This window comes from Opisthocomus hoazin, chromosome 15 (assembly GCF_030867145.1).
Source record: "Opisthocomus hoazin isolate bOpiHoa1 chromosome 15, bOpiHoa1.hap1, whole genome shotgun sequence".
Classification (NCBI taxonomy): domain Eukaryota; kingdom Metazoa; phylum Chordata; class Aves; order Opisthocomiformes; family Opisthocomidae; genus Opisthocomus; species Opisthocomus hoazin.
In genome coordinates, this window is record NC_134428.1 from 19,385,845 (window position 1) to 19,413,673 (window position 27,829).

A 27,829-nucleotide genomic window follows, 5' to 3' on the forward strand; every position below is an offset into this window, starting at 1 on the left:
AAGTGACAAAAGCGAAACATTGACGCTAATACGAAATATGATGGGTCAACATCCTCAAGATGCGAGACTGGAGCAAAAGGTAAGATAGTCAGTTGTTGGTGCTTTTGGGTGGTGATCGACGTATCCTGTTTTAGTAATGCAGATTGCTAGCCATTTGATTCAGGCTTGCGTCCAATTTTGTGAGCAAAAGTGATTTGCAGCCTTTTCTGCGGGATCTAGAGTTGCAGATCCTCCAGAAGATCGCTCTCCATATGTCTGTGACAAGCCAAAAGCTAACATCTGCAGTAGTAACAAAGGCTGTGACTAATGCAGGGGTTCGTGGAATCACAGAAGCGGTGAGTGAGTTGAAGTTCTCGCAAGTTCAACTAAAACCGTCAGGAGTCCTTTTCTAGGCATTTTTTGGAGCATCGCAGTCAATATAAACGTCAGTGACTTGAAGAGATGTTTAGAACATGAATTGAAATGGGGAGAACTACAGAAAATGCTTGATGAAGCGTACGCTTACAGCATTGCTTGTTGCCTGTTGCGAATGTTGTTTTTTTTTTTCCAAAGTATGCTATCTTGAAAATTGCAGAATTCCCAAAAAAACAGCTATACCAAAGCAATGCAGCTCAGGGTCTGGGGAAGGTGGGGGAAAGAATGCAACTTTTGAAGAAAGCACCAGTCAATATGCAGTATGAATTTGTATTTTAAGCCAAAAAACCATGCACTAAAAATGGCCTCTGTCTTGAGAGAGGCTTTCAAAGACTTGCGATGGAGTGCAGCATCTCAAAAAGATGCTTATTCTACATGTATACAGATGTGTATAGATCAATTACTTTATCAGTTGATATTATTAAATTCTTCCCTTCCTCCCCTTCTGTGTGTATATCTGTAGCAAGTCCAGACTATTGTAAACAATGCCCTGAAACTTTTCTCTCAAGACAAGACTGGTATGGTGGATTTCGCCTTGGAATCTGGAGGTAAATAGTGGAGGAAACTCCACTTTCACGATTCGTGTTATTTTATAGTATCTACTAAAAATGTCAGAAGATCTGCTTGCGTGGGGTGTACGCACCACTGAACTCGCTAGGGAAAATGTGTATGTTTTAGCCCTCTGAGGTGAAAAACCTTGAACATGCTGAAAAGAACACTGTACTTGATAGAAGCATTGTATCCCCAGCCAATGACTAGACTTGAACAGTATCTTTACTAGTTGGTTTTGAGGAAAAGAACTGGTATGTTCACGAAGCTTTGTACAAATCTCTGGCTGAAAAGTCTTCAGGAAGAAATGAGTAATTATTTCGGCTAACCTGATACCTCTTTTTTAAGGTGGCAGCATTCTGAGTGCTCGCTGTTCTGAAACCTATGACAGCAAAACAGCAGTGATCAGCCTCTTTGGAATTCCTCTGTGGTACCTCTCTCAGCCTCCAAGGGCGGTGATTCAGGTAATTAAAGGCCGAGTGAAGAAATTCAGCAATGTTATTTTGTGCTGAGGGGTTTGGATTGTTTCTTGGATGCTGGATGTTTCTGTCTGCAACACACTGTGGGGCACGGGTCCTTTGAACGATGTTCCCAAGAGTGCCATTCTTCTGGTAGTTCCTGGGCACTGCTCAAGTCGTCTTCTAGCAAAACAAAGACCCTGCTAGGAGGCTTGGGTGGTACACTGGACTTCTGCAGAGTGTGAGCACTGGGAAGGTTCCTGTTGTGAAGTAGTCTCCAGGCGGATCTTCAAAACGCTGCTGGGTGTTTGGGTGGATGTGCTGTCTCCCTGAAGGATGCTACCAAATAGATTATATTCTGCCACTTACTCTCTAAGACTGTCCCTAATAATTCAGAATTCGCCACAACTCTTTCTGGCAAAATGCTTGTGGCTGCAGGTTTTGTTGTTGCTGTTGTGTTCCATCCTGTTCTCTCCCCTTTCCTCCTGTCTAGCCGGACGTGTATCCAGGAAACTGCTGGGCTTTCAAAGGATCACAGGGGTATCTCGTAGTTCGACTTTCAAGGAAGATCTATCCGACTGCCTTTACGTTGGAACACATCCCAAAAGCACTTTCAGCAACAGGAGAGATCTCCAGTGCTCTGAGGAGCTTTGCAGTATATGTAAGTCTGTCTGTGAACTTCAGAGGATATTTGTATGCATAAAGAATATTTGTGGCGCAGATCTTGGAAAATAAGGACTGAAGGGAGGACAGCTAAGGAGAGAAACTGCTTGCTTTTAAAATTGCTGTTTTTGTAATCAGCTTTGAGATTAGGAATAAGAAGTGTTGCAGCTAATTTTGAGGGAGCTGTTTCTTTTTTTCCTGCTTTATACAGTAGTAAATATTTTTGGAGGGAGGTGACTGTTTTTGATTTGGTATCGTTCTTTCAGGCACTGGAACTGTTCCATCCTTCCACCACTCCTACTGCTTACCCTCTCCCTCCCCAGTGTTGGCTTTGCATCTTGTCTGTGATGTGCCTTCAGTGTGTTTTAAATTGATTTTAACTAGCACCACAGCTGCTTAGGCAGGACTGCAGAACAGAAGACCACAGGCTACATCAGAGTGTAGCTGTGATCCCTGAGAACATTTGTCTAGCTCCATTAAATGCTGAAGCCGCCGTCTGCAAGCATCTGAATCTTGGCTTCCGTCTTGTTTGTGATGTTGCTGTTTTCTCATTCTTGTTTGTCCTGAGCAGTTTACATTGTCCACTGCGATCTTGGTTGTGCCATGGAAATGATGGGGTTTGACCATGAAAACAGCAACATACAAACATAGCACAGCTCTTTGCAGTTCAGGAAAGTCAAATGCAGAGCTGTGGCTGAAGAAGCATGAAGTTCCACGGGAAGTATTCTGATCTCGGTTTCAGAGACTTGCGTTGACAGGCAGTTAGGTAGGCATGCTTCTGGCTTTGGTTTGACTTGAAATGTGATGGAAGCAAACGTCTTTCTCCTGTTGTTGTAGGGTCTAGATAATGAATATCAAGAAGGCGGCAAGCTTCTAGGACAGTATGTCTACGACCAAGACGGAGAACCACTGCAGACCTTTCCAGTGATGGTAAGTCTGGATGAGAAGATTTCAAGTGTCAGAAGAAGCACACACATATTTTCTAGGGTAGTGCACAATGAGCAGTGAAGGAAAAAGGCTTCATTCTCTGTTGGGCACCGTAGAAACTGAGGTGGAAAGTAGCTACTGATCTGCCTCAAAACCTAAGGTTCGGATAGTTTAGAGGGGAGGAAAGTTTTGTGCCAGGTGGACACAAGTGGTGTGAAGATACCGAACGTATGAGGAGTCTGCTTCATGCTGCTTCTGACTCCCTTCACAAAAAAAACCCCAACAAACCGGTTGTAAGGCAAAGAAGGTTCTGTTCCAAGTGGCAGAAGGTTCCCAAGGCATCACTCAGTTGTTAATCAAAGTTGGTAGTTGCAGGAATGAAGGAAAGCGCCTTCAGTTGCACCTGTTTATACTCCAAACCGAACTCTGGTTTGTGTGTTTGTTTTTTCCTTCTGCAGGAGAAAAGTGAAAACGCATTCCAAATAGTGGAACTGAGAGTGTTTTCTAACTGGGGACATCCGGAATATACCTGCCTTTATCGGTTCAGAGTGCATGGGAAACTTGCCGAATAATCTCCAGCACTTCAGCTTGGACTGGTTTTACGGTTGTGCATTTTGTTCTCGATTTTTGTATATGCCGGAAAGCCTAGAAGACTGGAATCTTGCCTTTTTCTTCATGGAGGCAGTCGTGATGCGTGGGGCTGACTGCCTAGGTCTGGGCAAGCCCGTGCGTGGGCCTTCGTCCGCCTCGTCATTTGCCTGCCCCTCCGGTTCCATTGCCTCATACCTATTGCGTCAGGGCACCTGGTGTGGAGAGGGAGGCCAGGAGGGGATTCGCCTGCCGCCCCGAGCAGGGACCCGTTTCCATTCCCCGCTGTCTCTCAGGTGCTCTCCTTCAGCCTGGTGGCGAGAGGGCAGGGGATCTTCTGCTTCTTGCGGAACATCCATCCTGTGCGCTTGTTTCGGGGGTGGCAGGGCATGGCTCCACCAGTCTATTTCCCCCTCGCACTCCCTGATGCTCCTGAACCTTTCTGCCTCCTCTTTAAGCTCTGCCACCAGGACGAGCAGATCATCCACCTGGTCACAGCGCACGCAGGCATTCTGCCTGCTGCCCTCCCATACCAGTGACAGGCTCGGGCACTCCCTGCAGCCAGAGACCTGCACAGCTGCCTGTTTATGCGGGAGCTCTGTCTGGGTCGCCGTATTCCGCCTGGTGACGGCTTTCAGGCGAGTGGAGACCCTAGCTACTAGCTGAGCAAGTGATGACCACCGGCTGAATTTACCCCGGTAGCTGTCCGAGCGTCGGGGCCCTGCCTGCGCCAGCTGCCGTGCCAACTGCCGTGCCAATTGCTGTGGCAGGCCCTGTTTGCCTGTCCTGGTGGCCGCACTGCGGGTCGCTCGTGCTCCCTCGGGGCTGCTTTTGTGAGGGGGGAGGGTGCCGCCGTCACTCTTGACCCCGCTCTTCTTTGGGGGAGGGTGGTTTGGGGGGGCACGCTCTCTCTCGCCAGGCGGCTGTCTCGGCTGTTGTGCCGCTGAGAAAAGGTTTCCCCGGTGCGATCACTCGCTCCGGAGCCCTTCACTGTGCGGTCTGTTCTTCTCTGCTGCCTCCAAACTGACAAGATGCTGTTGAGAGGATGCAGAGAAGGCAGAGCTACTGAATGCCTTCTTTGCTTCAGTCTTCAGTGCCAAGGCAGGCCCTCAGGAATCCCAGGCCCCGGAGGTAAGAGAGGAAGCCTACAGAGAGGATGACTTTCCCTTGGTCGAGGAGGACTGTGTGAGGGATCGCTTAAGCGATCTGGACGTCCACAAATCCATGGGCCCCGATGGAATGCACCCACGAGTGCTGAGGGAGCTGGCGGATGTCATTGCTGAGCCACTCTCCATCTTCTTTGAGAGGTCCTGGAGGACAGGAGAGGTGCCAGAGGACTGGAGAAAGGCCAGTGTCACTCCAGTCTTCAACAAGGGCAAGAAGGAGGACCCAGGGAACTACAGGCCGGTCAGCCTCACCTCCATCCCGGGAAAGGTGATGGAGCAGCTTATCCTGGAGGTCATCAACAAGCAAGTGGAAGAAAAGAAGGTTATCAGGAGTAGTCAGCGTGGATTCACCAAGGGGAAATCATGCTTGACCAATCTGATAGCTTTCTACGATGACATGACTGGCCGGGTAGATGAAGGGAGAGCCATAGATGTTATCTACCTAGACTTCAGCAAGGCTTTCGACACAGTCTCCCATAATATCGTCCTAGGGAAGCTCAGGAAGTATGGGCTGGATGAGTGGTCGGTGAGGTGGATTGAGAACTGGCTGAATGGCAGAACTCAGAGGGTTGTCATCAGCGGCGCTGAGTCTAGTTGGAGGCCGGTAACTAGTGGTGTCCCCCAGGGGTCAGTACTGGGCCCAGCCTTGTTCAACTTCTTCATCAATGACCTGGATGAAGAGTTAGAGTGTACCCTCAGCAAGTTTGCTGATGACACCAAACTGGGAGGAGTGGTAGATACACCAGCAGGCTGTGCTGCCATTCAGCGTGACCTGGACAGGCTGGAAAGTTGGGCAGAGAGGAACCTGATGAGGTTCAACAAAGGCAAATGCAGGGTCCTGCACATGGGGAGGAACAACCCCAGGCATCAGTACAGGCTTGGGGCGGACCTGCTGGAGAGCAGCTGTGCGGAGAGGGACCTGGGTGTCCTGGTGGACGACAAGTTAACCATGAGCCAGCAGTGTGCCCTGGCTGCCAAGAAGGCCAATGGCATTCTGGGATGCATCAAAAGGAGTGTGGCCAGCAGGTCGAGGAAGGTTCTCCTTCCCCTCTACACTGCCCTAGTGAGGCCTCTATCTAGAGTACTCTGTCCAGTTCTGGGCTCCCCAGTTCAAGAAAGATGAGGAGCTACTGGAGAGAGTCCAGCGGAGGGCTACAAGGATGGTGAGGGGACTGGAACATCTCTGCTATGAGGAGAGGCTGAGGGAGCTGGGCTTGTTCAGCCTGAAGAAGAGAAGGCTGCGAGGGGACCTAATAAATGCTTACAAATATCTGAAGGGTGGGTGTCAGGAGGATGGGGCCAAGCTCTTTTCAGTGGTGCCCAGTGACAGGACAAGGGGCAATGAGCACAAACTGAAGCACAGGAAGTTCCGTCTGAATATGAGGAAGATTTTCTTCCCTCTGAGGGTGACGGAGCACTGGAACAGGCTGCCCAGGGAGGTTGTGGAGTCTCCTTCTCTGGAGATATTCAAGACCCGCCTGGACAAGGTCCTCTACAACCTACTGTAGGTGACCCTGCTCCGGCAGGAGGGTTGGGCTAGATGACCCACAGAGGTCCCTTCCAACCCCTACCATTCTGTGATTCTGTGAGATGTTTAAAGAAAAGAGTTTTAATTTTTGAAAGCGCGCGTAATGCTTGAAAGAAGAAATCAAAGTTTCTTTCCTGTATTTTTGATCACCTGCTGCAATCGCTACGCCAGTAAAACCCAAGGAGTGCCCCTTGCCCGAGGGGCAGACGCAGGGGCTTTGTTGCCAAATGCCTTCTCCCCCTTCCTCTCTCCCCCCGGCTGGGTCTCAGCGGTCTGCAATACCCTCTCCCCAGTTCGTGCCTGAGATGTTGGGGCTTGGGTTCATTCCGCTCTCTGAGCCCCCTTCCCTCAGCTGCGTCGATGGCGGCCGCGATGATGGCGGCGGAGCAGGAAGCCGTCAAAGGCGGCGGCAGGAACCGCGGCGGCGTGCAGCGCGTGGAGGGCAAGCTGCGCGCCAGCGTCGAGAAGGGCGACTGCTACGAGGCGCACCAGATGTACCGGACGCTCTTCCTCAGGTGGGGCCCGGCCCGCCGCCCTGCCCCTCCCCCCCCGGCCTTCCAGAGCCTTCCCACGCACCCAGCGTAACCACATCTGTTTTGCTTTCCTGGAAGCTTCTCTTCTGATGCCATCAAATGACTATAACTTTTGTGTAAGGGAATGCTGAGACTTGGTACTGTGCCTTAGCTGTAGATGTTGATGAAAAGACTAAATCTACAAAATTCTGGTTGATGTTTTCTTTTCTGTACCGATATGTTCATCACTAGCAGCATCTGTCTGTTTTGTAGCAAAACAGTGCTGCTGATGTGTCCGTGCTGGGTTTGGAGTCTTTGGAGAAATCGGATGCAAAAGTAGCAGAGGACCTTTAGGTGAGGTGACTTTTGCACTCGCTTTGACGTTGCTCAGATGTGCTTTGAGTTGGAGACTGGTAACAACAGTCACTGTGCAACCTGAAATGCTTTTTGTATGCCCTCCCAGATGGCTAAGGGTTACCTTCGTCATAGCAATGGACTGGGGGACAACTCGATTAGAGAATAGTGGGTTCCTGATAACTTTGTGGGCATGCTTAGAACAATTTTTCCTGTCAGATTGTGCCAGGGGAGGTTTAGAGGAGATACTGGGATAGATATCTTCACTGAAAGGGTTGTCAAGCATTGGCACAGGCTGCCCAGGGAAGCGGCTGAGTCGCCATCCCTGGAGGTATTTAAAAGACTTGTAGATGTGGTGCTCAGGGACATGGTTTAGTGGTAGACTTGGCGGTGTTATCTTCATGGTTGGACTTGATGATCTTCAAGGTCTTTTCCAACCTAAATGATCCCGTGATTCTACAATACAAATGACATTATTACTTTGTAATGTTCTGGGGTCTTTAACGCTTGTGTTTTTGTTTAGGATTTTGGGGAGAAGGAGCTGCTTTCATTGACAATATTGTGCTCAGCTCTTTTTTTTTATTATTTTTTTAGAAACAAAAGCCCCAGGAACGTTGGAAATAACGTGTGACATTTCTGTACATCCCTGTGGCCCAAGAAGGGACAGACGCCTTAAGAAAGCTAGCCTATAACACTGGAGAAAAGCACCGGAGCGTTTAGATTCTTGGGTCACAATGCTGGGTGGTTCTAGAAGCTGGTCTTCTGCTGCGCAGTGCCCTGTAGCAAGGAGCTCGGCTCAGCTACGCAGCAGTGTTTCCTTCGAGTGTAAGTATGAGGCTTCTGCTTGAGGCTAAACTTCTGTTTTAGTACGTTTCTTTCCTGCCGATTCCTCTGTTTAATCTGTTAGTGATTGCCTTGTGTTGCTGATTTGCCTTGATTGTAAGTTTTCCTGGGGGTTCTGAGAGAATCAAATGTCGAAGTGCGGAGTAGAGTTCCTGGGGTAATGATGGGAAGCTTGTCTGCCTGTAAACTTGCCTCTGTAGGATAAACCAGAGAGAAAGGGATGAAAGACAAAACCATTTTTTGATTTGTTCAGAGTTAAAGATTTGTAATGATTGAGAGATGAAGAAATCTTTTAAAAACACTTGTTTTTTTTTAAACTCCTGGTAGTTAAACTAGTGTAGCTAAAGTAGGGAGGTCTTGAAGTGTCTTCAAGTGGGGAAGTTGCTTCTGGGTTGGCGTGTATGAACGTGTGTCCTCATCTTCCCTCTTTCCCCATCCATGTTTCCGTTCTGCCCTCAGACGTGTGCACGTACTCACTCTTTTGTTTTAGATGTCTGCCTGCTGGAAATTCACAGTCCAGTGAGTAAACTTGATTTACTGGTGTGGTCAGCATCAGGACGCGTTGCACAGTCAAGTGAATGTGCCAGGCAAACGTATATGTGATGCAGCACCGTAGATTGTATAGATGTAATTCTCTGTTGTCATCTGTGCATAGAGTACTGTATTTGAAGAATGGTAAACACGTAGCTTGTCTTTGCAAAGCCAAAGGAAAAGCTTTCTCTTGTTTGTGCGTAGCCAGAAGTGTGTTTCAACTTAACATACCTTCACCTGACAGTTTCAAATTCGTGGCACTGCAGTGTTTCCTGAGGGGGTTTTTGTCTGTGGCTGGCTGGTTTGTTTTTGCAAGGAGGTACAAGTATGCTTTTCTGGAACCTACTTTTTTCGTTGAAGAGGAGAATACTTTACGTAGACAATACTCCAGGTGTTGTGTAGGAGAAGATCAACAAATGACTATATCATAGAATCATAGAATCGTACGTTGGAAAAGACCTCTAAGATCATCAAGTCCAACCGTCAATGACTATTTGTTTCCAGTCAGTGTGCCTGTGCCCTGGAGTTGTTTCAATCTCAGTAGAATGTGTTCGAAACTTTCAAATACCTGGCTCTTCAAACAGAATCTTAAAATACGGTAGTACCGAAGTAGTTACCAAGCAACAGAAACGGCATAAGCTTGTAATTAGCTGCTTTCAAGTCAGATGGGAGGTAAGAAAAGGTGCAGTTGTCATTCATATTTAGTTTGCTGCTCCCGTGGCAGAATGCTTTTCACTGTCTGTTACCCTGCTACATTGACGTCTGAATGTATGGATCTGTTTCTGTTCATGTAGTGGACTGCAAAATGCATTCAATACCAATCATAAAGTGGCTTTTCTTTGCAGTATTAAAATCAGTGGGACTTTTAGTGGGACTTTTACTTGGAGTTCTTGTCAGATATCGTAGTTGATTGTGGCGCTTCCTTACTTTTGGGACCAATTTTTTTTTTTTCTCCCCCTTGAAGGTCTTGATGGTGAAGGCAACCCTAAATTTAACTATGGTTTCATTTTCTTTCCGAGTGCATTTTATTCCATGGTGACTAGCGATGGCGATACTGATAGCAATGCACTAGAGGCTTTCGTACAAGCTTGGCACACTGCTTACCTATTAGGAAAAACAAGGTGTAGGGACAGCATACACCTTGTATGTTAGAAAGAAGAAGTCATATTGTTAATTGATTCCACTTTGGGGCAGTTGGTACACTTGACAGGTTGAAAAGCTGCCTTGAAAGGAAAGCAAGGTATGAGGTATTGGTGTGCAGAAGATTTGAATAAAGGGGTTTTAACATTTTATTTTTGTTCTAGTGAGAGTCAGTTTTTCCAGGAGTCTTCTAGAGGGATAGCATCTTCCCTGTGAGATGAGCGTTCGCTAGCTTGAATGACAGAGGCATCAAGAATCTGTGGAGTGCCCTTTATTCAGCAAAGGAAAATGATTTGAGACACTTCAGTCACCAAGATGCTTTGCAAAATACTGGGTTGCTAGATCTACAGTCCCTCAGATGAAGCCAGACATATCTGCTAATCTAAAAATGTATGCGTTGGCTGTGCTCACGCATTTCTCTGCTCTGCAAAGCATTCTTGGCCACAGTTGCATGTCCCTCTGCTTGGTTCCTTTGAACATGTGCCGCAGTAATGACATTTCGCGCTACCACTTTTTGTCTTCTAGGGAGGGCAGCTTCTGGCATGTACAGGTTACTCAGAACTGGATGGTATCAACTTGCTACTCTGATGTCTTTTCTCAAGGTGTTTCTTCTAAAGAGGTGTGTATCCTTTGAGAAAAGTGTTTTGTGAGCAAATGATTTACCCAGTTATAAAACAATACAAGAGGAGAAATGTGTTGTTTCATGTGAACTTTCCTCTTTCTTTCTCTAGATGCCTTCCAAAGACCTACAAGCTGTTCCTGTTTCTTCTGCCGCTCCTGTTTCCACTAGGTACGTGAATCGCTTAGTTATACTACAGACTGGTGTATGCTTACTGCAGCCGTTCCAAGAGAGCGTTTTTAGTTGAGCTCTCGGTTTATGAAGAAGACGCAGAAGCAAAAAAGAGCAAGTTTGTTTGTGACTAGGGCAGCAATTCAAGCTTTCAAAGTACTGACAAGTCAGTAGCCTTCCCCTTGCCGTGAAAGGAATACCCTCAATTTAATTTCGTAGAGCTCTTTAGAAAGTGAGAGTGGGTGGGTAAATGCACTGAAGTCCTTTTTTCTTCACCTCCCTTGATAAGAATATCAGTGAGGTCACAAAGAGCAGGTTGTGTACCGATTGCTTTGATTGTTGTTAATCTCCGTAAAAGTGGGGTTAGGTTCTTTGAGCAACTCATCCAAAGTCTTTCCCTTGCTCTGGACCATCCTTGAGTTGCTTAAAATACTGCTGTTTAGACTGGTTAGTTGACAGTATTCCAGGCCAGCTGTCTTCTTTGAAATAAACAAACTCAGTTTCGAACACTTGCTGAAAGTGGTGGGCTGTTTCTGAAAAGCAGGTTCATGTCTTCGCATGTCCTAAAAACTTTAGAAACTACTCTGGGGAGAAGATGAAGCTTTGCAGAAACTTACAGTCAGGATTGAAAATCCTCTGTACTAGGGAGAATAAGAAAGGAAGAACTTCCCTACCCTGTGTAGAAAGTGCTGCTACTTCTTGCTAAGACAGTGCAAAAACAAGCGTCATGTTTGTGAACTGCGAGATTGCCTAATATCTAACAAAAGTTGGAAGAAACTTGGGCTTCCGTGGAAACAATGTGGTATGTAGTACGTAGGGTACAGGGCAAGATATTTTCCATGGAGATAAAAAGCAGTTTTTTACATCTGCCTTCAGTGAGCATGGCCTGTCTTAATTGGTAAATGAGATCTAGGTCCCAGGGACGCAGTAGTATGAGATTGAGGATATACCATGAGACATAAGCGCAAGCTGCCTGCCATACAACGGTGTGAGCGGTACTGATGGATGTTCCCCAACGTGCTTGAGTGCTTGACTTCACAGTTTGACAGCTGGCTCATACTGATTTTTGTTTAGACTGGAGTAGTGTGCGCTGTGTGACGTCTAGCTTGCAAACTTAAGGTAGCTTGTGTCACGAAGTAGGAAGACGACCTGTAGATCTAAGCAGTCTTCAGGGGGAATTCTCTTGAACACCCTTTTTGCCTTTTGTTTGTGATCTAGGTATATGGTTCTGGGGGTTTGATGGCTGCTTCTCACTATTACCTTTGTTGAACTGGATCAAAATTGATAGAATACAGAGAACAGAGGACTCTCTCCGTGTTCGTGAACCGCAGGCTGATTCTTTGCACTCTGTGCAACCTCCAGAGGTAAGGGAGAACAGTCTAGGGAAGAACTCTGGTATCTTGGAAGACTTCTTAACTGCCATGCCTTCAATATTTGGCAAGAACTACTTGACACACAAGGCTAATGTGAATAAATGTCTTGATCTTTACATATATTAAAAAAATATTCTGTATACCTTAGGATTCCATCGACATCTTTGCTTCTGGTCGTGAAAGTGAGCTGGAAAAGCAAATGGCCTTTCTGTCTGAGAGATACCATCACCTTGATGAAAAATATAGCAAAGTGATGCTTCTACTCCAGAACCTTCAAGATCAGGTTGCCCAGAAAAGTGACAAAAGCGAAACATTGACGCTAATACGAAATATGATGGGTCAACATCCTCAAGATGTGAGACTGGAGCAAAAGGTAAGATAGTCAGTTGTTGGTGCTTTTGGGTGGTGATCGACGTATCCTGTTTTAGTAATGCAGATTGCTAGCCATTTGATTCAGGCTTGCGTCCAATTTTGTGAGCAAAAGTGATTTGCAGCCTTTTCTGCGGGATCTAGAGTTGCAGATCCTCCAGAAGATCGCTCTCCATATGTCTGTGACAAGCCAAAAGCTAACATCTGCAGTAGTAACAAAGGCTGTGACTAATGCAGGGGTTCGTGGAATCACAGAAGCGGTGAGTGAGTTGAAGTTCTCGCAAGTTCAACTAAAACCGTCAGGAGTCCTTTTCTAGGCATTTTTTGGAGCATCGCAGTCAATATAAACGTCAGTGACTTGAAGAGATGTTTAGAACATGAATTGAAATGGGGAGAACTACAGAAAATGCTTGATGAAGCGTACGCTTACAGCATTGCTTGTTGCCTGTTGCGAATGTTGTTTTTTTTTTTCCAAAGTATGCTATCTTGAAAATTGCAGAATTCCCAAAAAAACAGCTATACCAAAGCAATGCAGCTCAGGGTCTGGGGAAGGTGGGGGAAAGAATGCAACCTTTGAAGAAAGCACCAGTCAATATGCAGTATGAATTTGTATTTTAAGCCAAAAAACCATGCACTAAAAATGGCCTCTGTCTTGAGAGAGGCTTTCAAAGACTTGCGATGGAGTGCAGCATCTCAAAAAGATGCTTATTCTACATGTATACAGATGTGTATAGATCAATTACTTTATCAGTTGATATTATTAAATTCTTCCCTTTCTCCCCTTCTGTGTGTATATCTGTAGCAAGTCCAGACTATTGTAAACAATGCCCTGAAACTTTTCTCTCAAGACAAGACTGGTATGGTGGATTTCGCCTTGGAATCTGGAGGTAAATAGTGGAGGAAACTCCACTTTCACGATTCGTGTTATTTTATAGTATCTACTAAAAATGTCGAAAGATCTGCTTGCGTGGGGTGTACGCACCACTGAACTCGCTAGGGAAAATGTGTATGTTTTAGCCCTCTGAGGTGAAAAACCTTGAACATGCTGAAAAGAACACTGTACTTGATAGAAGCATTGTATCCCCAGCCAATGACTAGACTTGAACAGTATCTTTACTAGTTGGTTTTGAGGAAAAGAACTGGTATGTTCACGAAGCTTTGTACAAATCTCTGGCTGAAAAGTCTTCAGGAAGAAATGAGTAATTATTTCGGCTAACCTGATACCTCTTTTTTAAGGTGGCAGCATTCTGAGTGCTCGCTGTTCTGAAACCTATGACAGCAAAACAGCAGTGATCAGCCTCTTTGGAATTCCTCTGTGGTACCTCTCTCAGCCTCCAAGGGCGGTGATTCAGGTAATTAAAGGCCGAGTGAAGAAATTCAGCAATGTTATTTTGTGCTGAGGGGTTTGGATTGTTTCTTGGATGCTGGATGTTTCTGTCTGCAACACACTGTGGGGCACGGGTCCTTTGAACGATGTTCCCAAGAGTGCCATTCTTCTGGTAGTTCCTGGGCACTGCTCAAGTCGTCTTCTAGCAAAACAAAGACCCTGCTAGGAGGCTTGGGTGGTACACTGGACTTCTGCAGAGTGTGAGCACTGGGAAGGTTCCTGTTGTGAAGTAGTCTCCAGGCGGATCTTCAAAACGCTGCTGGCTGTTTGGGTGGATGTGCTGTCTCCCTGAAGGATGCTACCAAATAGATTATATTCTGCCACTTACTCTCTAAGACTGTCCCTAATAATTCAGAATTCGCCACAACTCTTTCTGGCAAAATGCTTGTGGCTGCAGGTTTTGTTGTTGCTGTTGTGTTCCATCCTGTTCTCTCCCCTTTCCTCCTGTCTAGCCGGACGTGTATCCAGGAAACTGCTGGGCTTTCAAAGGATCACAGGGGTATCTCGTAGTTCGACTTTCAAGGAAGATCTATCCGACTGCCTTTACGTTGGAACACATCCCAAAAGCACTTTCAGCAACAGGAGAGATCTCCAGTGCTCTGAGGAGCTTTGCAGTATATGTAAGTCTGTCTGTGAACTTCAGAGGATATTTGTATGCATAAAGAATATTTGTGGCGCAGATCTTGGAAAATAAGGACTGAAGGGAGGACAGCTAAGGAGAGAAACTGCTTGCTTTTAAAATTGCTGTTTTTGTAATCAGCTTTGAGATTAGGAATAAGAAGTGTTGCAGCTAATTTTGAGGGAGCTGTTTCTTTTTTTCCTGCTTTATACAGTAGTAAATATTTTTGGAGGGAGGTGACTGTTTTTGATTTGGTATCGTTCTTTCAGGCACTGGAACTGTTCCATCCTTCCACCACTCCTACTGCTTACCCTCTCCCTCCCCAGTGTTGGCTTTGCATCTTGTCTGTGATGTGCCTTCAGTGTGTTTTAAATTGATTTTAACTAGCACCACAGCTGCTTAGGCAGGACTGCAGAACAGAAGACCACAGGCTACATCAGAGTGTAGCTGTGATCCCTGAGAACATTTGTCTAGCTCCATTAAATGCTGAAGCCGCCGTCTGCAAGCATCTGAATCTTGGCTTCCGTCTTGTTTGTGATGTTGCTGTTTTCTCATTCTTGTTTGTCCTGAGCAGTTTACATTGTCCACTGCGATCTTGGTTGTGCCATGGAAATGATGGGGTTTGACCATGAAAACAGCAACATACAAACATAGCACAGCTCTTTGCAGTTCAGGAAAGTCAAATGCAGAGCTGTGGCTGAAGAAGCATGACGTTCCACGGGAAGTATTCTGACCTCGGTTTCAGAGACTTGCGTTGACAGGCAGTTAGGTAGGCATGCTTCTGGCTTTGGTTTGACTTGAAATGTGATGGAAGCAAACGTCTTTCTCCTGTTGTTGTAGGGTCTAGATAATGAATATCAAGAAGGCGGCAAGCTTCTAGGACAGTATGTCTACGACCAAGACGGAGAACCACTGCAGACCTTTCCAGTGATGGTAAGTCTGGATGAGAAGATTTCAAGTGTCAGAAGAAGCACACGCATATTTTCTAGGGTAGTGCACAATGAGCAGTGAAGGAAAAAGGCTTCATTCTCTGTTGGGCACCGTAGAAACTGAGGTGGAAAGTAGCTACTGATCTGCCTCAAAACCTAAGGTTCGGATAGGTTAGAGGGGAGGAAAGTTTTGTGCCAGGTGGACACAAGTGGTGTGAAGATACCGAACGTATGAGGAGTCTGCTTCATGCTGCTTCTGACTCCCTTCACAAAAAAAACCCCAACAAACCGGTTGTAAGGCAAAGAAGGTTCTGTTCCAAGTGGCAGAAGGTTCCCAAGGCATCACTCAGTTGTTAATCAAAGTTGGTAGTTGCAGAAATGAAGGAAAGCGCCTTCAGTTGCACCTGTTTATACTCCAAACCGAACTCTGGTTTGTGTGTTTGTTTTTTCCTTCTGCAGGAGAAAAGTGAAAACGCATTCCAAATAGTGGAACTGAGAGTGTTTTCTAACTGGGGACATCCGGAATATACCTGCCTTTATCGGTTCAGAGTGCATGGGAAACTTGCCGAATAATCTCCAGCACTTCAGCTTGGACTGGTTTTACGGTTGTGCATTTTGTTCTCGACTTTTGTATATGCCGGAAAGCCTAGAAGACTGGAATCTTGCCTTTTTCTTCGTGGAGGCAGTCGTGATGCGTGGGGCTGACTGCCTAGGTCTGGGCAAGCCCGTGCGTGGGCCTTCGTCCGCCTCATCATTTGCCTGCCCCTCCGGTTCCATTGCCTCATACCTATTGCGTCAGGGCACCTGGTGTGGAGAGGGAGGCCAGGAGGGGATTCGCCTGCCGCCCCGAGCAGGGACCCGTTTCCATTCCCCGCTGTCTCTCAGGTGCTCTCCTTCAGCCTGGTGGCGAGAGGGCAGGGGATCTTCTGCTTCTTGCGGAACATCCATCCTGTGCGCTTGTTTCGGGGGTGGCAGGGCATGGCTCCACCAGTCTATTTCCCCCTCGCACTCCCTGATGCTCCTGAACCTTTCTGCCTCCTCTTTAAGCTCTGCCACCAGGACGAGCAGATCATCCACCTGGTCACAGCGCACGCAGGCGTTCTGCCTGCTGCCCTCCCATACCAGTGACAGGCTCGGGCACTCCCTGCAGCCAGAGACCTGCACAGCTGCCTGTTTATGCGGGAGCTCTGTCTGGGTCGCCGTATTCCGCCTGGTGACGGCTTTCAGGCGAGTGGAGACCCTAGCTACCAGCTGAGCAAGTGATGACCACCGGCTGAATTTACCCCGGTAGCTGGCCGAGCCTCGGGGCCCTGCCTGCACCAGCTGCCGTGCCAACTGCCGTGGCAGGCCCTGTTTGCCCGTCCTGGTCGCCGCACTGCGGGTCGCTCGTGCTCCCTCGGGGCTGCTTTTGTGAGGGGGGAGGGTGCCGCCGTCACTCTTGACCCCGCTCTTCTTTGGGGGAGGGTGGTTTGGGGGGGCACGCTCTCTCTCGCCGGGCGGCTGTCTCGGCTGTTGTGCCGCTGAGAAAAGGTTTCCCCGGTGCGATCACTCGCTCCGGAGCCCTTCACTGTGCGGTCTGTTCTTCTCTGCTGCCTCCAAACTGACAAGATGCTGTTGAGAGGATGCAGAGAAGGCAGAGCTACTGAATGCCTTCTTTGCTTCAGTCTTCAGTGCCAAGGCAGGCCCTCAGGAATCCCAGGCCCCGGAGGTAAGAGAGGAAGCCTACAGAGAGGATGACTTTCCCTTGGTCGAGGAGGACTGTGTGAGGGATCGCTTAAGCGATCTGGACGTCCACAAATCCATGGGCCCCGATGGAATGCACCCACGAGTGCTGAGGGAGCTGGCGGATGTCATTGCTGAGCCACTCTCCATCTTCTTTGAGAGGTCCTGGAGGACAGGAGAGGTGCCGGAGGACTGGAGAAAGGCCAGTGTCACTCCAGTCTTCAACAAGGGCAAGAAGGAGGACCCAGGGAACTACAGGCCGGTCAGCCTCACCTCCATCCCGGGAAAGGTGATGGAGCAGCTTATCCTGGAGGTCATCAACAAGCAAGTGGAAGAAAAGAAGGTTATCAGGAGTAGTCAGCGTGGATTCACCAAGGGGAAATCATGCTTGACCAATCTGATAGCTTTCTACGATGACATGACTGGCCGGGTAGATGAAGGGAGAGCCATAGATGTTATCTACCTAGACTTCAGCAAGGCTTTCGACACAGTCTCCCATAATATTGTCCTAGGGAAGCTCAGGAAGTATGGGCTGGATGAGTGGTCGGTGAGGTGGATTGAGAACTGGCTGAATGGCAGAACTCAGAGGGTTGTCATCAGCGGCGCTGAGTCTAGTTGGAGGCCGGTAACTAGTGGTGTCCCCCAGGGGTCAGTACTGGGCCCAGCCTTGTTCAACTTCTTCATCAGTGACCTGGATGAAGAGTTAGAGTGTACCCTCAGCAAGTTTGCTGATGACACCAAACTGGGAGGAGTGGTAGATACACCAGCAGGCTGTGCTGCCATTCAGCGTGACCTGGACAGGCTGGAAAGTTGGGCAGAGAGGAACCTGATGAGGTTCAACAAAGGCAAATGCAGGGTCCTGCACATGGGGAGGAACAACCCCAGGCATCAGTACAGGCTTGGGGCGGACCTGCTGGAGAGCAGCTGTGCGGAGAGGGACCTGGGTGTCCTGGTGGACGACAGGTTAACCATGAGCCAGCAGTGTGCCCTGGCTGCCAAGAAGGCCAATGGCATTCTGGGATGCATCAAAAGGAGTGTGGCCAGCAGGTCGAGGGAGGTTCTCCTTCCCCTCTACACTGCCCTAGTGAGGCCTCTATCTAGAGTACTCTGTCCAGTTCTGGGCTCCCCAGTTCAAGAAAGATGAGGAGCTACTGGAGAGAGTCCAGCGGAGGGCTACAAGGATGGTGAGGGGACTGGAACATCTCTGCTATGAGGAGAGGCTGAGGGAGCTGGGCTTGTTCAGCCTGAAGAAGAGAAGGCTGCGAGGGGACCTAATAAATGCTTACAAATATCTGAAGGGTGGGTGTCAGGAGGATGGGGCCAAGCTCTTTTCAGTGGTGCCCAGTGACAGGACAAGGGGCAATGAGCACAAACTGAAGCACAGGAAGTTCCGTCTGAATATGAGGAAGATTTTCTTCCCTCTGAGGGTGACGGAGCACTGGAACAGGCTGCCCAGGGAGGTTGTGGAGTCTCCTTCTCTGGAGATATTCAAGACCCGCCTGGACAAGGTCCTCTACAACCTACTGTAGGTGACCCTGCTCCGGCAGGAGGGTTGGGCTAGATGACCCACAGAGGTCCCTTCCAACCCCTACCATTCTGTGATTCTGTGAGATGTTTAAAGAAAAGAGTTTTAATTTTTGAAAGCGCGCGTAATGCTTGAAAGAAGAAATCAAAGTTTCTTTCCTGTATTTTTGATCACCTGCTGCAATCGCTACGCCAGTAAAACCCAAGGAGTGCCCCTTGCCCGAGGGGCAGACGCAGGGGCTTTGTTGCCAAATGCCTTCTCCCCCTTCCTCTCTCCCCCCGGCTGGGTCTCAGCGGTCTGCAATACCCTCTCCCCAGTTCGTGCCTGAGATGTTGGGGCTTGGGTTCATTCCGCTCTCTGAGCCCCCTTCCCTCAGCTGCGTCGATGGCGGCCGCGATGATGGCAGCGGAGCAGGAAGCCGTCAAAGGCGGCGGCAGGAACCGCGGCGGCGTGCAGCGCGTGGAGGGCAAGCTGCGCGCCAGCGTCGAGAAGGGCGACTGCTACGAGGCGCACCAGATGTACCGGACGCTCTTCCTCAGGTGGGGCCCGGCCCGCCGCCCTGCCCCTCCCCCCCCGGCCTTCCAGAGCCTTCCCACGCACCCAGCGTAACCACATCTGTTTTGCTTTCCTGGAAGCTTCTCTTCTGATGCCATCAAATGACTATAACTTTTGTGTAAGGGAATGCTGAGACTTGGTACTGTGCCTTAGCTGTAGATGTTGATGAAAAGACTAAATCTACAAAATTCTGGTTGATGTTTTCTTTTCTGTACCGATATGTTCATCACTAGCAGCATCTGTCTGTTTTGTAGCAAAACAGTGCTGCTGATGTGTCCGTGCTGGGTTTGGAGTCTGGAGAAATCGGATGCAAAAGTAGCAGAGGACCTTTAGGTGAGGTGACTTTTGCACTCGCTTTGACGTTGCTCAGATGTGCTTTGAGTTGGAGACTGGTAACAACAGTCACTGTGCAACCTGAAATGCTTTTTGTATGCCCTCCCAGATGGCTAAGGGTTACCTTCGTCATAGCAATGGACTGGGGGACAACTCGATTAGAGAATAGTGGGTTCCTGATAACTTTGTGGGCATGCTTAGAACAATTTTTCCTGTCAGATTGTGCCAGGGGAGGTTTAGAGGAGATACTGGGATAGATATCTTCACTGAAAGGGTTGTCAAGCATTGGCACAGGCTGCCCAGGGAAGCGGCTGAGTCGCCATCCCTGGAGGTATTTAAAAGACTTGTAGATGTGGTGCTCAGGGACATGGTTTAGTGGTAGACTTGGCGGTGTTATGTTCATGGTTGGACTTGATGATCTTCAAGGTCTTTTCCAACCTAAATGATCCCGTGATTCTACAATACAAATGACATTATTACTTTGTAATGTTCTGGGGTCTTTAACGCTTGTGTTTTTGTTTAGGATTTTGGGGAGAAGGAGCTGCTTTCATTGACAATATTGTGCTCAGCTCTTTTTTTTTATTATTTTTTTAGAAACAAAAGCCCCAGGAACGTTGGAAATAACGTGTGACATCTGTGTACATCCCTGTGGCCCAAGAAGGGACAGACGCCTTAAGAAAGCTAGCCTAGAACACTGGAGAAAAGCACCGGAGCGTTTAGATTCTTGGGTCACAATGCTGGGTGGTTCTAGAAGCTGGTCTTCTGCTGCGCAGTGCCCTGTAGCAAGGAGCTCGGCTCAGCTACGCAGCAGTGTTTCCTTCGAGTGTAAGTATGAGGCTTCTGCTTGAGGCTAAACTTCTGTTTTAGTACGTTTCTTTCCTGCCGATTCCTCTGTTTAATCTGTTAGTGATTGCCTTGTGTTGCTGATTTGCCTTGATTGTAAGTTTTCCTGGGGGTTCTGAGAGGATCAAATGTCGAAGTGCGGAGTAGAGTTCCTGGGGTAATGATGGGAAGCTTGTCTGCCTGTAAACTTGCCTCTGTAGGATAAACCAGAGAGAAAGGGATGAAAGACAAAACCATTTTTTGATTTGTTCAGAGTTAAAGATTTGTAATGATTGAGAGATGAAGAAATCTTTTAAAAACACTTGTTTTTTTTTAAACTCCTGGTAGTTAAACTAGTGTAGCTAAAGTAGGGAGGTCTTGAAGTGTCTTCAAGTGGGGAAGTTGCTTCTGGGTTGGCGTGTATGAACGTGTGTCCTCATCTTCCCTCTTTCCCCATCCATGTTTCCGTTCTGCCCTCAGACGTGTGCACGTACTCACTCTTTTGTTTTAGATGTCTGCCTGCTGGAAATTCACAGTCCAGTGAGTAAACTTGATTTACTGGTGTGGTCAGCATCAGGACGCGTTGCACAGTCAAGTGAATGTGCCAGGCAAACGTATATGTGATGCAGCACCGTAGATTGTATAGATGTAATTCTCTGTTGTCATCTGTGCATAGAGTACTGTATTTGAAGAATGGTAAACACGTAGCTTGTCTTTGCAAAGCCAAAGGAAAAGCTTTCTCTTGTTTGTGCGTAGCCAGAAGTGTGTTTCAACTTAACATACCTTCACCTGACAGTTTCAAATTCGTGGCACTGCAGTGTTTCCTGAGGGGGTTTTTGTCTGTGGCTGGCTGGTTTGTTTTTGCAAGGAGGTACAAGTATGCTTTTCTGGAACCTACTTTTTTCGTTGAAGAGGAGAATACTTTACGTAGACAATACTCCAGGTGTTGTGTAGGAGAAGATCAACAAATGACTATATCATAGAATCATAGAATCGTACGTTGGAAAAGACCTCTAAGATCATCAAGTCCAACCGTCAATGACTATTTGTTTCCAGTCAGTGTGCCTGTGCCCTGGAGTTGTTTCAATCTCAGTAGAATGTGTTCGAAACTTTCAAATACCTGGCTCTTCAAACAGAATCTTAAAATACGGTAGTACCGAAGTAGTTACCAAGCAACAGAAACGGCATAAGCTTGTAATTAGCTGCTTTCAAGTCAGATGGGAGGTAAGAAAAGGTGCAGTTGTCATTCATATTTAGTTTGCTGCTCCCGTGGCAGAATGCTTTTCACTGTCTGTTACCCTGCTACATTGACGTCTGAATGTATGGATCTGTTTCTGTTCATGTAGTGGACTGCAAAATGCATTCAATACCAATCATAAAGTGGCTTTTCTTTGCAGTATTAAAATCAGTGGGACTTTTAGTGGGACTTTTACTTGGAGTTCTTGTCAGATATCGTAGTTGATTGTGGCGCTTCCTTACTTTTGGGACCAATTTTTTTTTTTTCTCCCCCTTGAAGGTCTTGATGGTGAAGGCAACCCTAAATTTAACTATGGTTTCATTTTCTTTCCGAGTGCATTTTATTCCATGGTGACTAGCGATGGCGATACTGATAGCAATGCACTAGAGGCTTTCGTACAAGCTTGGCACACTGCTTACCTATTAGGAAAAACAAGGTGTAGGGACAGCATACACCTTGTATGTTAGAAAGAAGAAGTCATATTGTTAATTGATTCCACTTTGGGGCAGTTGGTACACTTGACAGGTTGAAAAGCTGCCTTGAAAGGAAAGCAAGGTATGAGGTATTGGTGTGCAGAAGATTTGAATAAAGGGGTTTTAACATTTTATTTTTGTTCTAGTGAGAGTCAGTTTTTCCAGGAATCTTCTAGAGGGATAGCATCTTCCCTGTGAGATGAGCGTTCGCTAGCTTGAATGACAGAGGCATCAAGAATCTGTGGAGTGCCCTTTATTCAGCAAAGGAAAATGATTTGAGACACTTCAGTCACCAAGATGCTTTGCAAAATACTGGGTTGCTAGATCTACAGTCCCTCAGATGAAGCCAGACATATCTGCTAATCTAAAAATGTATGCGTTGGCTGTGCTCACGCATTTCTCTGCTCTGCAAAGCATTCTTGGCCACAGTTGCACGTCCCTCTGCTTGGTTCCTTTGAACACGTGCCGCAGTAATGACATTTCGCGCTACCACTTTTTGTCTTCTAGGGAGGGCAGCTTCTGGCATGTACAGGTTACTCAGAACTGGATGGTATCAACTTGCTACTCTGATGTCTTTTCTCAAGGTGTTTCTTCTAAAGAGGTGCGTATCCTTTGAGAAAAGTGTTTTGTGAGCAAATGATTTACCCAGTTATAAAACAATACAAGAGGAGAAATGTGTTGTTTCATGTGAACTTTCCTCTTTCTTTCTCTAGATGCCTTCCAAAGACCTACAAGCTGTTCCTGTTTCTTCTGCCGCTCCTGTTTCCACTAGGTACGTGAATCGCTTAGTTATACTACAGACCGGTGTATGCTTACTGCAGCCGTTCCAAGAGAGCGTTTTTAGTTGAGCTCTCGGTTTATGAAGAAGACGCAGAAGCAAAAAAGAGCAAGTTTGTTTGTGACTAGGGCAGCAATTCAAGCTTTCAAAGTACTGACAAGTCAGTAGCCTTCCCCTTGCCGTGAAAGGAATACCCTCAATTTAATTTCGTAGAGCTCTTTAGAAAGTGAGAGTGGGTGGGTAAATGCACTGAAGTCCTTTTTTCTTCACCTGCCTTGATAAGAATATCAGTGAGGTCACAAAGAGCAGGTTGTGTACCGATTGCTTTGATTGTTGTTAATCTCCGTAAAAGTGGGGTTAGGTTCTTTGAGCAACTCATCCAAAGTCTTTCCCTTGCTCTGGACCATCCTTGAGTTGCTTAAAATACTGCTGTTTAGACTGGTTAGTTGACAGTATTCCAGGCCAGCTGTCTTCTTTGAAATAAACAAACTCAGTTTCGAACACTTGCTGAAAGTGGTGGGCTGTTTCTGAAAAGCAGGTTCATGTCTTCGCATGTCCTAAAAACTTTAGAAACTACTCTGGGGAGAAGATGAAGCTTTGCAGAAACTTACAGTCAGGATTGAAAATCCTCTGTACTAGGGAGAATAAGAAAGGAAGAACTTCCCTACCCTGTGTAGAAAGTGCTGCTACTTCTTGCTAAGACAGTGCAAAAACAAGCGTCATGTTTGTGAACTGCGAGATTGCCTAATATCTAACAAAAGTTGGAAGAAACTTGGGCTTCCGTGGAAACAATGTGGTATGTAGTACGTAGGGTACAGGGCAAGATATTTTCCATGGAGATAAAAAGCAGTTTTTTACATCTGCCTTCAGTGAGCATGGCCTGTCTTAATTGGTAAATGAGATCTAGGTCCCAGGGACGCAGTAGTATGAGATTGAGGATATACCATGAGACATAAGCGCAAGCTGCCTGCCATACAACGGTGTGAGCGGTACTGATGGATGTTCCCCAACGTGCTTGAGTGCTTGACTTCACAGTTTGACAGCTGGCTCATACTGATTTTTGTTTAGACTGGAGTAGTGTGCGCTGTGTGACGTCTAGCTTGCAAACTTAAGGTAGCTTGTGTCACGAAGTAGGAAGACGACCTGTAGATCTAAGCAGTCTTCAGGGGGAATTCTCTTGAACACCCTTTTTGCCTTTTGTTTGTGATCTAGGTATATGGTTCTGGGGGTTTGATGGCTGCTTCTCACTATTACCTTTGTTGAACTGGATCAAAATTGATAGAATACAGAGAACAGAGGACTCTCTCCGTGTTCGTGAACCGCAGGCTGATTCTTTGCACTCTGTGCAACCTCCAGAGGTAAGGGAGAACAGTCTAGGGAAGAACTCTGGTATCTTGGAAGACTTCTTAACTGCCATGCCTTCAATATTTGGCAAGAACTACTTGACACACAAGGCTAATGTGAATAAATGTCTTGATCTTTACATATATTAAAAAAATATTCTGTATACCTTAGGATTCCATCGACATCTTTGCTTCTGGTCGTGAAAGTGAGCTGGAAAAGCAAATGGCCTTTCTGTCTGAGAGATACCATCACCTTGATGAAAAATATAGCAAAGTGATGCTTCTACTCCAGAACCTTCAAGATCAGGTTGCCCAGAAAAGTGACAAAAGCGAAACATTGACGCTAATACGAAATATGATGGGTCAACATCCTCAAGATGTGAGACTGGAGCAAAAGGTAAGATAGTCAGTTGTTGGTGCTTTTGGGTGGTGATCGACGTATCCTGTTTTAGTAATGCAGATTGCTAGCCATTTGATTCAGGCTTGCGTCCAATTTTGTGAGCAAAAGTGATTTGCAGCCTTTTCTGCGGGATCTAGAGTTGCAGATCCTCCAGAAGATCGCTCTCCATATGTCTGTGACAAGCCAAAAGCTAACATCTGCAGTAGTAACAAAGGCTGTGACTAATGCAGGGGTTCGTGGAATCACAGAAGCGGTGAGTGAGTTGAAGTTCTCGCAAGTTCAACTAAAACCGTCAGGAGTCCTTTTCTAGGCATTTTTTGGAGCATCGCAGTCAATATAAACGTCAGTGACTTGAAGAGATGTTTAGAACATGAATTGAAATGGGGAGAACTACAGAAAATGCTTGATGAAGCGTACGCTTACAGCATTGCTTGTTGCCTGTTGCGAATGTTGTTTTTTTTTTTCCAAAGTATGCTATCTTGAAAATTGCAGAATTCCCAAAAAAACAGCTATACCAAAGCAATGCAGCTCAGGGTCTGGGGAAGGTGGGGGAAAGAATGCAACCTTTGAAGAAAGCACCAGTCAATATGCAGTATGAATTTGTATTTTAAGCCAAAAAACCATGCACTAAAAATGGCCTCTGTCTTGAGAGAGGCTTTCAAAGACTTGCGATGGAGTGCAGCATCTCAAAAAGATGCTTATTCTACATGTATACAGATGTGTATAGATCAATTACTTTATCAGTTGATATTATTAAATTCTTCCCTTTCTCCCCTTCTGTGTGTATATCTGTAGCAAGTCCAGACTATTGTAAACAATGCCCTGAAACTTTTCTCTCAAGACAAGACTGGTATGGTGGATTTCGCCTTGGAATCTGGAGGTAAATAGTGGAGGAAACTCCACTTTCACGATTCGTGTTATTTTATAGTATCTACTAAAAATGTCGAAAGATCTGCTTGCGTGGGGTGTACGCACCACTGAACTCGCTAGGGAAAATGTGTATGTTTTAGCCCTCTGAGGTGAAAAACCTTGAACATGCTGAAAAGAACACTGTACTTGATAGAAGCATTGTATCCCCAGCCAATGACTAGACTTGAACAGTATCTTTACTAGTTGGTTTTGAGGAAAAGAACTGGTATGTTCACGAAGCTTTGTACAAATCTCTGGCTGAAAAGTCTTCAGGAAGAAATGAGTAATTATTTCGGCTAACCTGATACCTCTTTTTTAAGGTGGCAGCATTCTGAGTGCTCGCTGTTCTGAAACCTATGACAGCAAAACAGCAGTGATCAGCCTCTTTGGAATTCCTCTGTGGTACCTCTCTCAGCCTCCAAGGGCGGTGATTCAGGTAATTAAAGGCCGAGTGAAGAAATTCAGCAATGTTATTTTGTGCTGAGGGGTTTGGATTGTTTCTTGGATGCTGGATGTTTCTGTCTGCAACACACTGTGGGGCACGGGTCCTTTGAACGATGTTCCCAAGAGTGCCATTCTTCTGGTAGTTCCTGGGCACTGCTCAAGTCGTCTTCTAGCAAAACAAAGACCCTGCTAGGAGGCTTGGGTGGTACACTGGACTTCTGCAGAGTGTGAGCACTGGGAAGGTTCCTGTTGTGAAGTAGTCTCCAGGCGGATCTTCAAAACGCTGCTGGGTGTTTGGGTGGATGTGCTGTCTCCCTGAAGGATGCTACCAAATAGATTATATTCTGCCACTTACTCTCTAAGACTGTCCCTAATAATTCAGAATTCGCCACAACTCTTTCTGGCAAAATGCTTGTGGCTGCAGGTTTTGTTGTTGCTGTTGTGTTCCATCCTGTTCTCTCCCCTTTCCTCCTGTCTAGCCGGACGTGTATCCAGGAAACTGCTGGGCTTTCAAAGGATCACAGGGGTATCTCGTAGTTCGACTTTCAAGGAAGATCTATCCGACTGCCTTTACGTTGGAACACATCCCAAAAGCACTTTCAGCAACAGGAGAGATCTCCAGTGCTCTGAGGAGCTTTGCAGTATATGTAAGTCTGTCTGTGAACTTCAGAGGATATTTGTATGCATAAAGAATATTTGTGGCGCAGATCTTGGAAAATAAGGACTGAAGGGAGGACAGCTAAGGAGAGAAACTGCTTGCTTTTAAAATTGCTGTTTTTGTAATCAGCTTTGAGATTAGGAATAAGAAGTGTTGCAGCTAATTTTGAGGGAGCTGTTTCTTTTTTTCCTGCTTTATACAGTAGTAAATATTTTTGGAGGGAGGTGACTGTTTTTGATTTGGTATCGTTCTTTCAGGCACTGGAACTGTTCCATCCTTCCACCACTCCTACTGCTTACCCTCTCCCTCCCCAGTGTTGGCTTTGCATCTTGTCTGTGATGTGCCTTCAGTGTGTTTTAAATTGATTTTAACTAGCACCACAGCTGCTTAGGCAGGACTGCAGAACAGAAGACCACAGGCTACATCAGAGTGTAGCTGTGATCCCTGAGAACATTTGTCTAGCTCCATTAAATGCTGAAGCCGCCGTCTGCAAGCATCTGAATCTTGGCTTCCGTCTTGTTTGTGATGTTGCTGTTTTCTCATTCTTGTTTGTCCTGAGCAGTTTACATTGTCCACTGCGATCTTGGTTGTGCCATGGAAATGATGGGGTTTGACCATGAAAACAGCAACATACAAACATAGCACAGCTCTTTGCAGTTCAGGAAAGTCAAATGCAGAGCTGTGGCTGAAGAAGCATGACGTTCCACGGGAAGTATTCTGACCTCGGTTTCAGAGACTTGCGTTGACAGGCAGTTAGGTAGGCATGCTTCTGGCTTTGGTTTGACTTGAAATGTGATGGAAGCAAACGTCTTTCTCCTGTTGTTGTAGGGTCTAGATAATGAATATCAAGAAGGCGGCAAGCTTCTAGGACAGTATGTCTACGACCAAGACGGAGAACCACTGCAGACCTTTCCAGTGATGGTAAGTCTGGATGAGAAGATTTCAAGTGTCAGAAGAAGCACACGCATATTTTCTAGGGTAGTGCACAATGAGCAGTGAAGGAAAAAGGCTTCATTCTCTGTTGGGCACCGTAGAAACTGAGGTGGAAAGTAGCTACTGATCTGCCTCAAAACCTAAGGTTCGGATAGTTTAGAGGGGAGGAAAGTTTTGTGCCAGGTGGACACAAGTGGTGTGAAGATACCGAACGTATGAGGAGTCTGCTTCATGCTGCTTCTGACTCCCTTCACAAAAAAAACCCCAACAAACCGGTTGTAAGGCAAAGAAGGTTCTGTTCCAAGTGGCAGAAGGTTCCCAAGGCATCACTCAGTTATTAATCAAAGTTGGTAGTTGCAGGAATGAAGGAAAGCGCCTTCAGTTGCACCTGTTTATACTCAAAACCGAACTCTGGTTTGTGTGTTTGTTTTTTCCTTCTGCAGGAGAAAAGTGAAAACGCATTCCAAATAGTGGAACTGAGAGTGTTTTCTAACTGGGGACATCCGGAATATACCTGCCTTTATCGGTTCAGAGTGCATGGGAAACTTGCCGAATAA

At 46.6% G+C, this 27,829-nt stretch overlaps 3 protein-coding genes across 3 annotated transcripts; all 3 read left to right on the top strand.

Annotated features, from left to right (window-relative positions):
• The first annotated feature begins 59 nt into the window (after nucleotides 1-59).
• Nucleotides 60-3,583, top strand: LOC142363187 (SUN domain-containing protein 1-like). The gene is made up of 7 exons (XM_075436060.1): nucleotides 60-79; nucleotides 164-335; nucleotides 878-962; nucleotides 1,312-1,427; nucleotides 1,915-2,082; nucleotides 2,922-3,014; nucleotides 3,473-3,583. The coding sequence occupies exons 1-7, from the start codon at nucleotides 60-62 to the stop codon at nucleotides 3,581-3,583; spliced, it is 765 nt and encodes a 254-aa protein (XP_075292175.1).
• Nucleotides 3,584-6,653: 3,070 nt separating this feature from the next.
• Nucleotides 6,654-15,713, top strand: LOC142363188 (SUN domain-containing protein 1-like). Its single transcript, XM_075436061.1, has 11 exons — nucleotides 6,654-6,808; nucleotides 7,269-7,327; nucleotides 8,493-8,576; nucleotides 9,498-9,613; nucleotides 10,481-10,581; nucleotides 12,294-12,465; nucleotides 13,008-13,092; nucleotides 13,442-13,557; nucleotides 14,045-14,212; nucleotides 15,052-15,144; nucleotides 15,600-15,713. Exons 1-11 carry the CDS (start codon nucleotides 6,654-6,656, stop codon nucleotides 15,711-15,713), a joined length of 1,263 nt encoding a protein of 420 aa, XP_075292176.1.
• A 3,058-nt stretch (nucleotides 15,714-18,771) lies between these two features.
• LOC142363189 (SUN domain-containing protein 1-like) lies at nucleotides 18,772-27,829 on the top strand. Its single transcript, XM_075436062.1, has 11 exons — nucleotides 18,772-18,926; nucleotides 19,385-19,443; nucleotides 20,220-20,275; nucleotides 20,578-20,637; nucleotides 22,597-22,697; nucleotides 24,410-24,581; nucleotides 25,124-25,208; nucleotides 25,558-25,673; nucleotides 26,161-26,328; nucleotides 27,168-27,260; nucleotides 27,716-27,829. The coding sequence occupies exons 1-11, from the start codon at nucleotides 18,772-18,774 to the stop codon at nucleotides 27,827-27,829; spliced, it is 1,179 nt and encodes a 392-aa protein (XP_075292177.1).